Genomic DNA, 16,987 nt, shown 5'->3' with positions numbered 1-16,987 from the left:
GAGGGCTGGTCATTTTCAACACCAATCTAATGACCAATCTCTTTTTTCTAAGAAGCTAAGTACCAGCCATGCTTTATGATGAAATGCACCAGGCTGTCTAACAAAATCTGTTGACCTGGCTTTGCAAGCCTATGTATTAAAAAGATCTAAAGTCTATAGACCTGTATGTGATCTGGTACAAATAAATACAAGGAAATAACTTGGACAGTTTCTGAGCAGCTGCCTTTGAGCAGATGTTAGGGCTGAGGCAATGCAGATGCTGGACTAAATATAAAAGACTTGCTGTCTTTTGATTGGCCACATGTTACACACTAAGGCTAACTACCCTGGCACAGTGATGTGAAAGTGTGGGCACGTTCTGTCAATAAGAAGGAAAAGTATAAAACATTGAATCTATCGTTTTAAACTCAATCCATCTGACCCTGCTATGCCACAGTCTAAGATCCAAACCTCCCACTGATTTCTTTATAACTGCTTCCCATCAAGCGGATGACAGAAAGCGGGTGCCATGCACCAGCAGAAGCCTGTTAGGTCCCCAGAAAAGCATTAACACATTAATCTTGTTAAGGCATCACCATGCAAAACCAAGAGGCTGCATCCCCACAGAAACAAGGGCCACAGTCCAATAAGTAAAAGCTTGGAACTGCAGCAAGCCTGCAGTGAGCTGAACCTTAGACTTTTAGACAAAGATAGAGGCAAAAATAAATAAACAAAGAAAGAGAGAGCCCATTTTTTTTTATCCGTGGGGAGGCAGGTTACATAAGAATGCAAACTTGTCGGAAACCACAGCCCTGCAAACAAAGCACGCCAATGCCAATGGAATACAGGTGTGTAGGAGTGACAGGGATTCTGTGTGGCTTTGCTTCTTGAGTACCAAGCACAAAATCTCATTTTCACTGATAGAATCTTTGAGTGGGGCAATATAGCTTGGCTAAAGGAGCAAGCCAAGGGCTGCAGAAGGATTAGGCAGCAAGTATAGACCTGGAGAGCAGCTGAGTGATACTAAGCCAGAGTCACATCTCTGGGCTTAACCCCCAGCAGATCTCCTATCCACCCCTTTACTGCTTTATGGCTCCACTGAGTTAAACCAGTCTCATCAGTCTCTGACTGTATCGATGCGTGTTTAACTAGGAGAAGCCTGGGCATAATCCAGATAGCCCACATAATCCCAAACCAGAGCAGAAGAGAAAAGAGTTAACTGGGGCTAGGTCGGCAGGTTCTTGGAGTTTAGTGGCTGCAGGCTGTGCTGATTGACAGGGGCTGTGGCTGGGGTAGGGATTAGAGAGGAAGAGTCAAAATAAATAGTACCTGGAATGGCGGTAGGTTCTGCAGAAGTCCTGAAGAAGAGGATGCCAGGCTTTGAGCGGCCCTGCTGGTTCTCTGCTACCACAGAGATCTCGTAATCTGTGTTCCAATCCAAACCTCTGAGCACCAAAAACTCACTACCATTGGGGACACGGATTACAGGCTTCCAGTTGTTTTGGTTTTTCTGTTTTTCAGGCACAGAAACACATAAATGGTCAATTCATGTAACAGTGTGCAACCAAACCTGCAACATAGATCCAGTCAGAAACATGAAACAAGAACTACACAAAAGGCTTTTTACAGTTGTCCATCATTTTGACTAAAAAGCTGTTTTTTTAACATGTTTAATTGAAGATCCATCATGTGGCTAAAAACTGAAGTTTTTTTTTACTGCAAAACAAAGGTGTAGCATGGAGAAGTATGAAGCAATGTGCTTCTGATTTGAATTGACAAATATCTGACTGTAGGACAACATGCTATTGACTGGAGAACTATGGCGTTACCTCACATCCCATCATACTCACAGGTCTAAAGCTCACTAGGTACTGTTTGATGGGTGAGCCCCCATCATCCTGCTTGATCCAGTTGACCTTCAGCTCATTGCCTGGGGATTGCAGCTGGGCATTTAGTTTGGGAGGATTTGGTTCCCCTGAGAAAAACACAAGAGTAGTGAGAAAAGAACAGAATCTGCTGGGTATAGCGTGAGTGTCTTAGCCCAGGCCCCCCATACATACATGATAAACACAGGAGGCTTAGCTCACACCTTTTAGAAATCAATTATTATCTCTAATATTCAATCCAATTTTGCTCAATCCTTAGTGAGAGCATATAGTATTGCGGTCTGCCAGGAAAGGTTACGATTAAAAAGCCCTTATCGAAGGAGAATTTGTGAATGTTCAATTTAAAGTCTACTAAATGGTAGAGCGATTACTTCTTGAACTGGGCTGAATAGCAAATGTGTCATGCAAATTGCTTAAAATGGTAATGACTTTTAATACAGGGATAATTGTTACCCTTCATGTATTGAAATCATTTCATAGCTGGGTTAGAAGTTATGCTGGGAAAAGTAAAACGGAGTAATTTTCTTAATATGTTTTCTGGTATTGTCATGTACTTGCTTTGATGTCCTCAAACCAGAAAAAGCATTGCAGAAACTTATGAATGCTTGATCAGTGACCTGTAGATATGAACATCTAATCTACGAGTTGTCAAAGAAAGTTTTATCGGTAACATGCCACCAATAGTATTCAAAAAATTACCAGTAGAGACATATAGGGACAATTACTTTTTCCATTAACCTCCTTTATAAGGGTTTCTATTTTTTTTTTTTTCTTGAAACAAGAATATTTCACTGTCCCTGTACTGTACTTGGTCCTATTTAAATATAAAGAATGCATCATTACCAGACATTCCAGCTGAGACAGACTGAAATATCTATAATTCACTGCCACACTGCTGACTAGGCTACTCATAAATGTTAACTGAAACAAAGTATTCTTCAAATGCTTACAGGACTTTTCTTCTTTCTTATGTTGTTAAGACTAATATCTTGCAAGAGACATTAACAAAAAACATACTTCCAAAGACTACCCTCAACATTCAGAACAGATAATTTGTAGTAACTAGCTAACATAGATTAGGTCATGTTAACTAACTCAATAAAAAATTCCTAACAATCGAAAAACAACAAGATTACTGAGCACATTACTGAGAAACTGCAAAGTGCCAATCATCTGTTCTGAAGACTTTCCTGTGGAAGAAAATGCAATTAAACAGCTACAGTATAACTCTCTTACAAAGAGCCAAAACTGGAGACTCCTTCCAAAAATGCTAAACAAAGTCTCCAATAAAACAATTACAGATATTTTAATTATGTTTACATAGTGGATCCATCATGCAAATCCCTGTGTAATTTATCCCACCAGACCGCAGGAGGGTTTGTTTTACTGTACACTTTGGAGCAATTAAACAATATGGTACAGGTGAGAAGAATTGATCAGGTATTTTTAATCATAACCATCCTGGCATTGCTAATAATTTAGCTCTACGGCTGAGTGTTGAGAGATTACACTGTGGTATATATCTTCGAGAGCCATAACGAGGTCTTTTCGTAAAGCCTTTTTTTTGAATATTGAGCATTAGTGAGAGTTCTTGGCTCCTGGGAGAGGGGAGTTAAGACGTGGACCGTGCTTGGCGGTAATGAGAAGAGGGCTGGAGCAAGAGGGCACTGCTTGGAATGTTCTCTCAGTGGGAGCTCGTTATCTCACAGAGTCTGTTGCCTAATGACAGTGCTCCCTTAATTATCCTGCTCACGTTGATTGAGGAGCTCCTCCATTATTTTTAATAATATCAGCCAAGGCCAAGGGCAAGCCAGATCTCTGCATGGGATGTTTGTTTGGATTGTTAGCTGGCCACCTGTGTCACCAGAGGAACCTGGGAGGAGACTACAACTCTTGTGGATTAATCATAACAAATAGATGCTAGTATAGCCCCATTAGCACTTGGTGTGACAATGGCCAAATACGCCACTGCTAGCTTGTGCACACAAGACAGGTATGTGTTATGAAATGATGTAAGCTATAACTACACATCTGCATGGATGCTCTAATATAATGAAATGTGAAAAGAAAAGAAAACATGACCCTGGTGGGAATAAAAAATATAAGGATGAAATAATCCGGAAGTATTTCTAATAATTTCCCCTTGTGACATTTTACATCAGTCAAAGGAACTTTAAATAGATAGAGACCATTAGCTCATTAGTTCAAACATGCTGAAAACTAGATCTGTGATAATACTTTGGTTATTTTTGGCACCGCTTGACCCTAATATTATAATGAACATTAAAAAGAGCTAAAAAAGAACCTTTTAACATTAGTAAGGTCATGGCTGTCACAACACATGGCTTGATGCTGAAATCCAAATAGACCTGGGTTAGTAATAAAGACAGCATATCATTCGTATATGGCACGCGGCAACGGAAATTAGAGATCCAGTCACCAGCATCATTCCCAGTGAAGTTAGGTGAAAGCTTTCCAGATGCTACAAAAGTAAAAAGAAGTTGGAGGGTTAAAGTAATAAAGAAGTCAGCCAGAGACATGCTCTACCATGCGAAAGTGAGACTGCAGTCTCTGATTTACATCCCAGTCTACCATGAATGCCAGGAAAATTAAACCAAATCAGAATCCAAGTCATCAGTTTCATTTTCACGACCCACCGTAATACCCAGTGTACCTTAAATAAAGAGAGAGAGAGAGAGAGAGAGAGAGAGAGAGAGAGTGATGTGCTCGGCATAAGCATAAATGAAAACCAGACTATGACAGTGCAGACGTTTAGGACACAGACCAACACAGAACATGCATGGGGAGGAAAACCACAGGGACCAGGACAAGTCGCAGGCTTGAACAGAAGTGTTTGTATATCACTTGCATGCGTTTAGCAATGTATAGTGGAACTGGTGTGGAACTGTTAATTTGAATTAAGGTTATTTTACAGATGGTGCATGCTAGGGGTGAAACGAAATCGTGTAAAAATACATGATATGTACTTTCAGTAGGAAATCATGAAAAGCACATAGGAGGATTTAATTATTTGGATACGCCTACATATAATAATAAAGGATTTACTTAGTATTTAATTAGTAGCTTTTTGTCTAGTTAGTTTGTTTTTTGAGCTGGCAATGATTTTGTGAACTCATGGAATACTTATGTTAATGCTGCAGTAGGTAACGTTTGGGGATTTAGAGATTTGATGACCTTTTTAGTACTGATACTGTATGATACTAGAGGCAACTTTATTGTAGAACCATCACAGATATTATTTTAATTGCAACAAAATTAAGGGGAAAGTGCTATTTGCATTTAGCTGCATACAATGACTTACAGAAATCCACAATTGGCTATTGTCGCCATGACAGAAAGGGGTGACAAAGTATGCTGTCCCCACAGGGTGGGATTAACTCACTAATTTTGAAATGGTTCACTTTTTCACTATTTTTAAGTATTTTTTTTTTCAACCTCTACGGTATTGACATAATCCCCCCTTTGTGTTGTTCTCAAATCAAACCTTGAACATTGTTTCGGTTGCTACTCTAGTCCTGTTATTCGATTCAATTTACAAGTTCTGTGTTAGGTTATTTGTTTGAAAATTCTTATCATGTTTTTTTTGTTAAGCCTAAAGCTATGTCCATACATACAAATACTCGCAGGAATAAAGTGACCGGAGACCTGAGAGCTGGCGACTTCCAGCAACATAAGTAACAAAAAATGTTGTTAACTAGATGTAATGTCTTGTGACACGACAAAGTTTAAGCAATACAAATATGTAGTGACTACTAAAGTAATTGAGGACAGTAGAGCATTTTTGTCTCCTGAATTGGTGTCAAACGTGCAGACTTCGCCTCCCTCTGATAAAAGTCATTATGGCATTCAGTTGTTGGAATAGCTACTGGCGAATGAATTGTACGTGTATACCGATTGAGGATAAAAATACTGCATGTGTTAACATATTATCTGCCTTGATTTTGTGTTTCCTTCTTTTATATTCTCCTGGTTTTCACCCATGCCAGTATTCCCATTACAGGCTATCCAGTTTATCTATGATGGAGTGCTTTATTTTGACTCTGCAATCGACTTAACTTCTTTAATAAAACTTAATGTGTTTAATTTTTATTGATCTGTATTTACTCAACTTAAGTTAGACTCTTTTTCAAAATGATGGCCTGCAGTTTATAGAAATATGTTACAAATATTTATTGCCATAAGAGTTTATGGGCTCTTTATATTCACAAGCAATCTGTCTAATATCTAGCATTCCACACTACCCTCTATTTTATTGTATGCTTTACTGCATGCCTACAATTGTTTGTACTTTTAAAAAGTGTGATTTTTTTTTATTTCCTGCATCAGGACTCCATTTGAATCAATCTAATCAAGCTTCAAGCTATTCAATTAGTATTCAAATGATTTATATATTATCCTTTCTAGCATTATTCCAGCATTTTCTGATGAAACCTGTGCCAAATTGTACATAGTATATGTACAATATATATATATATATATATATATATATATATATATATATATATATATATATATATATATATATATATATATACATACACATTTCCCCCCCCCTTACTTACACACATATAATAACAAAAAAGGTACATACTGCAGCTTTAACAATATTATTAGCAATATTTCAGATTTGATGATGGTGTCAAACCCCAATGCATTACTTTTACTCAAAATCGTTACGTTGGCATCATGAAAACCTTGTAGTTCTCTGATATTAAAATGATTAAATAGTAATTGTAAGTGGTATTGCATTCAAAACACCTATAAAACACTGTAGGCTGCAGGGCTGAGCCAAATTAAAGCTTTAAGTTACTGGATTGTAAGCTCCTGTTTGGACCACAAATCAATTCAAATCTCCCCAGCAGGATATAAACTCAACATAGAAGTTGCAGAGGTAAAGAATGATGAATGCTGCATTTTGTGTTTAATATATATAAAATATCTAACATTTGTTATAATTCACTATTTGCTGAATATTAAAAAGTTTGACAACAGAGGTGTACGAGTTTACAGTTTAGAGCACCTGTTTTTAACGTTCAGAAATGAAGTGGGTGATGTACAAAAACTCAATGGCTCATGAATGAAATGATCCATGAAGTTGATGGCTGTGGGTGAATATTTAAATTTTTTACTCTACTTCATGATTGATGTCTGTTTTTTCTCCTAATGTGCAATGAAGTCAGAATGGTAAAGAAACAAAAAAATTACCTTCTGTTCACCAGCGAAGACGACATCATCAGCACCATGCAAGAGCCACATGACAAAGTCACATGATACGCACGTGCAACATTGGTTGAAAGGAATATTGGAAGGGGATGAAGGAAGGGGGGGAGGAGGTGGGATCACATGAAAAATACAAAACATTGGAAATCAAATTATACAAACGTGGAACGAAAAAAAAAAAAAAAACGCAAGATTGTTAACACCGAAAAAAAATAACAAATTTATAAATAAAAAGAACAACAAAAGAGAACATAAATGCAAAACATAATAGGCAGTTAACTAAAACATTCGATTATGCTTAAAAACCATGGACATTTAGAATTTAAGACCCATAAAGCAGTTTTAGGATCTTCAGAATGCCATATAATCACATTATGTTTTCATGTTAAAAATTAAACTCAAACAAAAATTAAAAAACATGTTACTGGATGTGAGAAACACACCCCAAACTGCTTTCTGAATCCCATCAAGATTGAATATCTGAACATGAGCATTTTATTGGGTAAGGGAAAAAACAAACAAACAAACAACACAAAACACAATGAAAAACATTGAATTTGTTGGCTTGTGCTTTCTGCATGTTATTAACGACAGTAAATGAAAGAGGGCAAGCAAAAGCAAAGGCAATGATATACAACAAAACAGAACATAACTCCATTGAGAAAACACTGACTACAGAATGACCACGGCTGAGGAGGTACAGACATGGTCTAGGTTTACTCTGCCTACACAACTGTAATGGTTGGACCGTACTATCTGGTAATGAATACAGAGTAAAACTGTAATGGTGGTTTAGAAAGCAATCTAGATGGTGGTGAGACAACCATCTAGATCTAAACCTCATGATACCCAATAAGATCATGAGGAATACTTACTTGAGTTTGAGTCACACTAAGACAGAAATGTAAAGGAGAAGTTCAGTTCCTTTGAAACTAAATCAAAACGACATTTTATCCTCAACCACTGCGTGATTTCCTGCTACATTCATCCGATATTGGAAATTGAAATGGAAGTTAGTGATTACAGTCATAATTATGAAAAAGTTATATGATTTTGAATCGATTTATAGTTATACTTCATATAGACTGTCTGTGAAGGTAGTTAGTAAAATAAATTGTCATTGCTTACAATGGTGCAGTGATAAATAAATATTTATTTACTCATCATCCTGTAGCTTGTGATATTACAGAGAAAGCTCCTGAAGACTGCCTGAAGTCAGAAAACTTACAGCTTTACCCTGAACTGATATAAACTGCTGACAATGAAGACTTCTTAAAGTGTTGTCTTACATTATATGGACAAAAGTACTTTGACACCTGACTTATATGGTTCTACCCTAAACTGTTACCACAATGTTAAAGGTACACAATTGTAGAGGATGTCTTTAAATGTAGTAGCATTACAATGTTTCTTCACTCTAACAAGGAGATCCAAAACTGTTCTAGCATGACAATTCCCTTGTGCACAAAGCCAGCTCCATGAAGATATGGTTTACATAGGTTGTAGCGAAGGGTCTTGAGTGGCCTGCTATTAAGCTCTGACCTTAAACCTCTTGAATGCCTTTGGGATCAATTGGAACAATGACTGCATCCCAGGCCTCCTCACCCTACACCACTATCTGACTTTACTAACGCTCTTGTGGACGAATGAGCACAAATCTCCACAAGCACACTCCAAAATCTAAATCTAATCTAATGGAACATCATCCCAGAAAAGTGAAGGTTATTATAACAGCAAATAGTAAATAAATGTGAAATGTTCAAGAAGCCCATACAAATCTTAATGGTCAGGTGTCCACAAATGTTTGTTCATATGGTATAAGAATACAATTTTAAAGTAGGTCCCAGTGATGTATCAAGACTTCTCATTATTGCATTATTCCATAGTTATTTCACATTAATAAATAAATAAGTTAATTTTGGACAGTATAGAATGTATAATACTGCTGCTAGACTACATTTGCACTTCCAAGTTTGTTGCCAATGAATTCTGGAGCCATGAAATTCATCCCTGAATGCCTTAAAGGATTTGTTTTCAAATGAAAGTACGACTTTCAGTGCAGCTTCCTGATGAGACGCACTGTTGCAGTAAATTACTCAATACAGAGCAAATCAGAGAAACGAATGTCTGGGATGAACGCTGTTGAAGTGATTCAAAGTCATTTGATTTAAAAACTTATCCTTCCAGGATTAAACTAACAATTTGATTTCCAACAGTTTAGTATAATTATATTGGATCATGCATGCCTCAAAGTAGTCCTAAGTTCTAAAACTGAAGCGTGTCTCATTGTTTCATATATATATTTGTACATTCTATAAATATTCTTCCTACTTATCTTCCTTATATATATATATATATTCTCCTTCTTTCGGCTTTTCCAATTAGAGGTCGCCACAGCGGATCATCCATCTCAATACATCCCTGTCCTCTACATCTGCCTTTTTCAAACCATGTACCTGCATGTCTTTCCACACCACATCCATAAACCTCCTCCTTGGCCTTCCTTTTTTCCTCCTTCCTGACGGCTCCATTCTTAGCCTTCTTCTACTGATATACCCCATGTCCCTCCTCTGCACATGTCCAAACCATCTCAATCGTGCCTCCCTCACCTTGTCTCCAAAACGTCCTACATGCGCTGCCCCTCTAATAAACTAATTTCTAATCCTCTTCATCCCGTCACTCCTAATGAAAATCTCATCATCTAATATATATATATATATATATATATATATATATATATATATATATATATATATATTATATATAAAGATATATACGTATATATCTCCTTCTTCTACTTTCGGGTTCTCCCATAAGGGGTTGCCACTGCAGATCTATATATGTGTGTGTATATATATATATATATATATATATATATATATATATATATATATATATATATATATATATATATATATATATATATATATATATATACACACACACACGCACACACACACACACACACACACACACACACACACACACACACACACACACACACATATTAGAAGTGCTCTTTGCACAAAATCCTCACAGTTGATGATTGATGAATGATTTTCCTTGCAGAAAATTACCACCCATGCTTCTTATTTCTGAACAAACAATTTCAAAACACCCATATTTTGTTCTCTGCTTTCTTTTTCGTTTTAGTCTTTCACTTTAGTCAAACTCTCAGCTCATTTTTGCCATTTCTCCACTATATAACTGGGTGCTTTTTTTTCTACAAGCCACAAAGCAGCTTAAGAATTAGCCTAAAGGTTCTGCAAAAACCAAATATGAATACATTATTTGGAACAAAGAAATGTATGTACAAAAAATTATTTCCACATTTTTATTTTTATTTTGCATGAAAGTGGGCTGACAATAGATTAGGTCGGTACAGGGTCTCAGGTGACCACCCCTTTCACATCTCTGTCCCTTTGAGATGGCATGGGCCATATCTTATCTTATCTCTAATCATGTCCAGGAAACTCCTGAATGAACATCTGTTTTTGACATTTGAAAAAGGATTTATTGAGGCATAATATCACGAATGCCATTCAAAAAACAAAAAAGCAGACAGTTGTCTGATAGAGTTCAACACTGTGTCATCTTTTAAGTAGAAGATGAAAGAACATTAAAAAAAACTTTTTTCCCCATTAGATTGATACTTGCGCTATTTCAATCCATTGTATCACAATAACCCTGTATAAAGGTCAAACTACATGAGGGGCACCTATGCAAGGTCCAAAAGGCACACTTTTATGAATATACCATAATGAACACCAAACACACACACACACACAAACATAAATGTGACAGAGAAATCTACAAACTGAATTTATATTCCATTGATGCTGCTGAAGTCTGAAGGCACTAAAACTCTTTAATGTTGCTTATTTTAGTTAACAACGCAAGGGCAGTTCTCTTGTTTTCTCGGATCAAACAGCATGCAACATAGCTCATAAATATATGTTAATGCGCTACACCAAAAAAGGCACCATGCTGTGTTTTTCAATTGAGACACACTAATCCAGTGTTTTAAAGAAGTCAATTAGAACACGGCACAACTCCAAGCATCAGTGGTTTCACGGCTTGAACATCCTACATTCAAAGGAAACGTGCTGATCCAGTGAATATATGCTACGTGCTGACGAGAGAAGCCACTCTACAAGCTGGGGTTAGTAATGGCATTCTACAGTAAAGTAGCCAGATGCACAAGCTAAACCACATAACAAAATATCATATTTGAGTTTACAAACTACTTAATAATTATTGGTTGCACCAAGTATAATAGTTTGAATGTAGCCAGAAGATAAAGTGTTGATGTGTTGCAAGACTTTTCTTCTCACCATAGTTGTAAAAAATTATTTGAGTTAACCTTCCTGTCTGCTCAAACCACACTGGATACTCTCCTCCATTTTTTGTTTTCTGTGCCATTCTGTTATTTGTTTTCTTTATTCTGAAGTTTAATGTGAACATTTGCTAAAGCTTATGAAGTAGAGCTGGCATTGTTATACTATTAAAGTTATTTTTAATAATTAATTTTATTATATATACTGTATATATATATATATATATATATATATATATATATATATATACTGACATAACCCTTTCCTCATGTCTTGACACACCTCAATCATAATCTTTTCATTTACCAATCAAAGCATTTCCTTTTATTTTTTTATGCTACGTCATATTTCTTATTAGCTAATAATTGTGATACACTTTTTTTTTTATTAGACTTTACACACTACTCATTACAGCATATTCTGTGTGGTGCAACCCGTTTTTCTACACAGCACTACTTTTAAACATTCAACATGTTTTCAGGTCTGACTTTTCTTAAGTTCATCTTGTGCAACTGACCCCTGGGCCCTGAGGTGATGAGATGGGTCTCTTAGATGAAACCCTTTCACTCCCTCAGCACTGACATCTACACAGGAAGTTTCTCTTCCTTACTATAGGTGCTCTTTAGCTTTCTATGATGAACGCCAACATTTCTTGAACAATCTAAGTGAGAAACACAGGTGTGTAGCAGGCAGGTTAAGAGGGGCGAACAACACCACACCCTGCCCTGGCATACTCACTAAGGGCTGCAGTGGTTGTTGGATTTGTGGTTGGAGCCACTGAAGACACTGGAAGATGTTGAGAACATGGTAAGGTGTGCTTGCTTTGCCATTTCATTCACAGCAGCACATCAAAATCTCTTAGGGTGCATTCAATCCAAAGAAATTACAGTGTATTACCACATACATACCGTACTCTCAGACAAAGATCTATTTAGGTAGATTTCCACAGTTAAATGTAAAATAGTACGACAGTCTTTGGACTTCTTTGCATCAAAAGCAAACACCATTGTCTCATCTTAAGATGTCACTAATCATTAGGCCTGTTTATTTTTTTTTTTTACAGTGTCTAAACAGCACAGAGAGCAAATAAATAAATCTCTTCTAATGTTAGGATTTTACTGGATCGACACACCTCAAACCTATTGAAAGAGAAGTGAAGATCTAAGTGAAAGACTCTTTGAAGTCTGCACCTTACTATTGTCCATTAATTATTAAAAAAAGGATTCGATACATCTTATCGTCCCGTACACATTTCAAAGATGTCTTTTAAGTCGATAGAAAAGAAATAAAGGATTTCTCATAGAGCTGCATTTATGAAATGGTATGGAAACCTGTAATTTGAAGCTGGGAAAAAAAAAAGAGTAAAACCAAAATGAAATTAGCATTCTGGCACTTTCATATCCTATTGCTGTAGTAACCATGTCGAGACAGAAGAATCTGCGTCATGATGACTACAGCTGCACGCTTGCTTAGAAGCATTTTCTCCTTTAGGCTTCTGAATGGAAAAAATTGGATTTGCACTGTAGAATAACTGTCTGGGAGACTGTTATTGCCGATGACATTATCATCTTCTAGACCTCTGCATCAATCTACCTCGTGTCTCTAAATGAAGGATGGTGTGCACTAGCGTGAACCAAGAGCCATGGTGTAAAAATGATAAGCTCTTTGAGTGGAAGGTAATAATATAACAAGAAGCAAAAAAAAAAAAAAAAGCAAAAAAAAAAAAAAAAAAAAAAAAAGAGAATATATATATATATACACACACACACACACACACACACACACACACACACACACACACACACACACACACACACACACACATCCCCTATTTCCTGCTAGGAGCCAAACATAATAATAAGGAAACAGCTCGGTCTGTTAGTGAGCTCAATTTCTGACAGATATCAAGGAGAAGAGTCTTTGGTAGTATAATAAAGACTGCACAAGAAATGTCTGCCGCAGGTCTGTCAATTTTTTATTTAGACATTACAAGATTCAAACAAAATTATTAAAGATTATTAAGAAAAATAGGGACACCAGTGTGATCACCTAAATCTATTGCTCCAAGCAGAAGTCCACATTTAAATGAAAGATAAAATGTGCCTTCTTTAAGAACAAATTTTTAGCTTGAGAGCAGACATTTTCGTGGCACAACTGCCAAATGTTTTGTGTTTATGAATGTGTTGTGGCCTGCAAACATTATTCACATTGTCATATTTTGACATTTTCTGCTAAAATAGTTCTGAAACCAACAGGCTTTACTAAACTTCAAAATACTCTCTTCTGCATTTTAAGCAGAAATTAATAAACAATTTAAAAACTTGTCTCCAGAAACAGAGAGAACAGTGAGAATAATTAAATTTAAAAATGCCATTCTTATTTCAACAAAAGATTCCCTCCACATTTAAAATACAATCAACTTTTAAAAAGTCAAGTCAAGTCAAGTCAAAAAGAGATCTCTTTTTGATCATGAGCATCATCCACGGTCTCTGTCACATAACCTGAGGTAAACATCACTCCAGATTTAAAAAAAAAAAACAAGGCTAACCTTTGTCTGATATTTGTACATGCTAATATTGGTATTAAAATAACCACTGATTAACTTATTTACTTGTGAATTTGGTAAATTCTGTTTATTTATTACATATTTTTCTTTGACCTAGTAAGTGTGTAAGTGCTCGTCTTTCTTATGATGATGACATGATGATGAAGGACATTTTAACAGCCACTGTCAATTCGACAAAAAAAAAATGTATGGTTATGCTCACTTGATCAAATCATGCAAAAAGCATGCTAAGCTTTTAAAGCATTAGACATTCTGTATTTAGCCACACCGATTACATTTCCCTTAAACAACATGATCCTTGAACACAGAAAGCCAAGAGATGAAATTAGCCTAAATAAAGACATTTCTATTAGTCCATTTGGTAAAATTTACCAATGTTTTCCTTTTTGGTAAAATCACTCTTGCTTTTTTTCCCCTAATGTTTATATCGATAATAACATCATTCATCTTTTTGTGTTGTGTATAACTCAAGGTAAAAACTTTGTGTTCAATATATCCCATTTGAAACACCGGGCCTACACTTGCAATTCCTCGACGGTTTGCTGGATCGCTTTCTAGAGAGTGCAAGCTAAAACATCATTTCCCAAAAACTTTCTAATCTGTTTAGGCTGTTTTAGCTGCACCAAGGACAATCTTCAGAGCATACACTGAATATTAACAGGTGGAAATAATTGCCTCTATAGACTATCGCTTATTATCAAATTAGACATGATTTGTATCAAGTAAAATGGTGAAGTAGTTGAATATTCCATCAGGAGACACTGCAATTAATGTTCTTATGATAAGGACACTCTGACAGGGTACAGGAATGTCTTGTCTGCTGTTCCCTTGGCTTTTAAGTGCACTCACGAATCAAGATAATGGCATAACAGAGCAAAACATTCTCTTTTTTGAATTCAATTCCACAGAGTATCCTAAAAAGAGTGACACAAGAAGACATATTGGTAGTGCTGATTTATTATCGTTACATCACCATTATCATTTGTATTGTAATTTTTAAGACTCAGCTTGATTGTGTATTGAGATGGATTGGTATACAGCAAGCATGTTGGAAATGGATTGGTCTACACAGGAGCAAAGCTTCAAAGTGTTTGAGACGATGACTCTCTGGGACTAAATAGTCTCTGTAGTATGGACTGTTGCACTCATATTACAACCTGCTCGACTTGTAAATGTCATAAAGCATACAGCAGTAAGAGCTGCCACAGATCCATCCACTTCCACTGTTTCACGCCTCACAGGATTTACAAGAGCAGAGAATGAGGTCTCCAAAGCTGTCATCCTTGATACTGTTTAACTCTGCTTGGTTTCTTCACTCAGAAACTGGGCCTCTCACTTACTTCGGTTTATCAGGAAATTCTAATACTCGATGTTGGTCACTGCCAATCAGACACATTTTCTAAGCTGCATTTACATCAGGCACAGTTCAGATATTTTCGACACATTCTTCTGTTCAATATACAAAATACCTAATCTAAACCTGATTGTGATGATAGCATCATTAGATTTTAAATGTGATAAGAGATGTCTCTTTCTATTTTGTAGTAATATTTGCATGAGCCAGGGCCTACTGCCTAAACGCTCTGCTACAGTGTTCCAAGAATTGCCCTCTGATTTGTACCAGCCTTTGAAACAAACTTATTCCCATATAAATCTTATTCCTTTTATTGTGAAAATTCAGTGATTGTACGTTCTACCTGTTCTTTTATATTCCATTATCAGAAAAAAATATATATTTTAAATGTGACTCATATGCACATATTTCTGATCAAATCTGTGTCAGAAGTTGGCGAAAATATGAAATTGTAAATGCAGTATTTATGTAAATACTGCCACCCACCATGTAAATGCAACCTCAGTGACTACAATGTTAATAGTAAAATGTCTCAATGGGTAAGTCATTAACTTGGACTCGATTATAAGGATTGGAGTTTAATTGTAGCACATAGCTGTGCCTGGTTAGTTCTTGAGCAGGACACTTAAACCTCAACTGCTCAAATGCACTCCTGCTAAATCTAATTGTTTTGAAACGTACAAAGCTAAATTAATAATTAAACTGTCCAGATTAGCGCACTGACCAGCGTTTATGGAACTACCAAGGGTGACCTATCTCAGTGTCCTGTAATTGTTTAACATACGTTTTTACACATATGTATCTAAGAACATGGTAAAGATCTCTACTCTCTCTTTTGTATGAAAGCAGATAAAGGAAGAAGAAGAAGCATTGGCAGTGGGCATCATTTCTTTGATCCCTGAATTGGGTTTTATGGGCTGGACTCCAAAACTGTAGTGCATTAAGAGCCAAGGTGGGAGCATCTGCCAGAGTTCTGTGTGATGCCCACCAATCATCTCTTTCTCTCTCTCTCTCTCTCTCTCTCTCTCTCTCCCTCTCTCTCTTTTGTTACAAACCTGGATTCGTCAGTCTATCAGTCTGCCTTCATCCACCTCGAATGCTGCGTGTCTCCAAATAAACCAACCCTGCCACTGACTGTGAAGTGTCATTGACAATGGCCAGGCCCTGCAGCATTTTTTGCTAAGAATTGTTTACAAGCCTCTCTATTATGATTTCCACCAGCATTGAGGCTAAGGCCAGAGGCAGCTTTCTCAGCATAGCCAGTCTCCCGAGTACTGCTGAACATGACATCCACTGAGCCTCTATTCACACTTCCACTGTCTTCCTCCCCTGAGGATTTCAATCATCGAGGGAATGCCTGTGGTGATGAGTACCTGTCAGAACTCCTTTACTTCTCAACAAACGTCAAAATGAAGATCTCTCCACTATACCGAAAGAGAGCTGTGTTATAGCACACAATGCCTTTTCTATATGCCACATAATATTCTGGGTTGCAAAGGCGCTTAAAGTATAGATGCATTTCTTTTCGAGTTCCCTTTTATTCTAACTCACAGCAATAGTTTCAAATAAAACTCTCTAGGAAAGTTGATTCCTGGTTAAAGAACGTAGGTTATACTGTACTTTG

The 16,987-nt window shown here is 36.6% G+C and overlaps 1 protein-coding gene across 21 annotated transcripts in view; it reads right to left on the bottom strand.

Moving 5' to 3' along the window:
* Positions 1-16,987, bottom strand: part of ncam1a (neural cell adhesion molecule 1a) — a 273,152-nt gene that overhangs the window by 30,479 nt on the left and 225,686 nt on the right. For 10 of the 21 annotated variants that reach the window (XM_083564837.1, XM_083564835.1, XM_083564828.1 and 7 more), the window contains 3 exons: positions 12,182-12,229; positions 1,830-1,954; positions 1,309-1,489 (listed from right to left, as the gene is read on the bottom strand). The exons of 3 other annotated variants lie outside the window; for them this stretch is intronic. In XM_083564837.1, the coding sequence (XP_083420963.1) occupies positions 1,309-1,489; positions 1,830-1,954; positions 12,182-12,229 (354 nt within the window). The remainder of the gene's footprint in view (positions 1-1,308; positions 1,490-1,829; positions 1,955-12,181; positions 12,230-16,987) is intronic. 8 more of the 21 variants (XM_083564833.1, XM_083564844.1, XM_083564845.1 and 5 more) reach the window with 1 other exon arrangement.

The sequence above is a fragment of the Silurus aristotelis genome, assembly GCF_946808225.1.
Source record: "Silurus aristotelis genome assembly, chromosome: 16".
NCBI classification, from domain to species: Eukaryota; Metazoa; Chordata; class Actinopteri; order Siluriformes; family Siluridae; genus Silurus; species Silurus aristotelis.
Note: the sequence above shows the minus strand (reverse complement) of the source record. Positions and strands in the feature narration are given on the sequence as shown.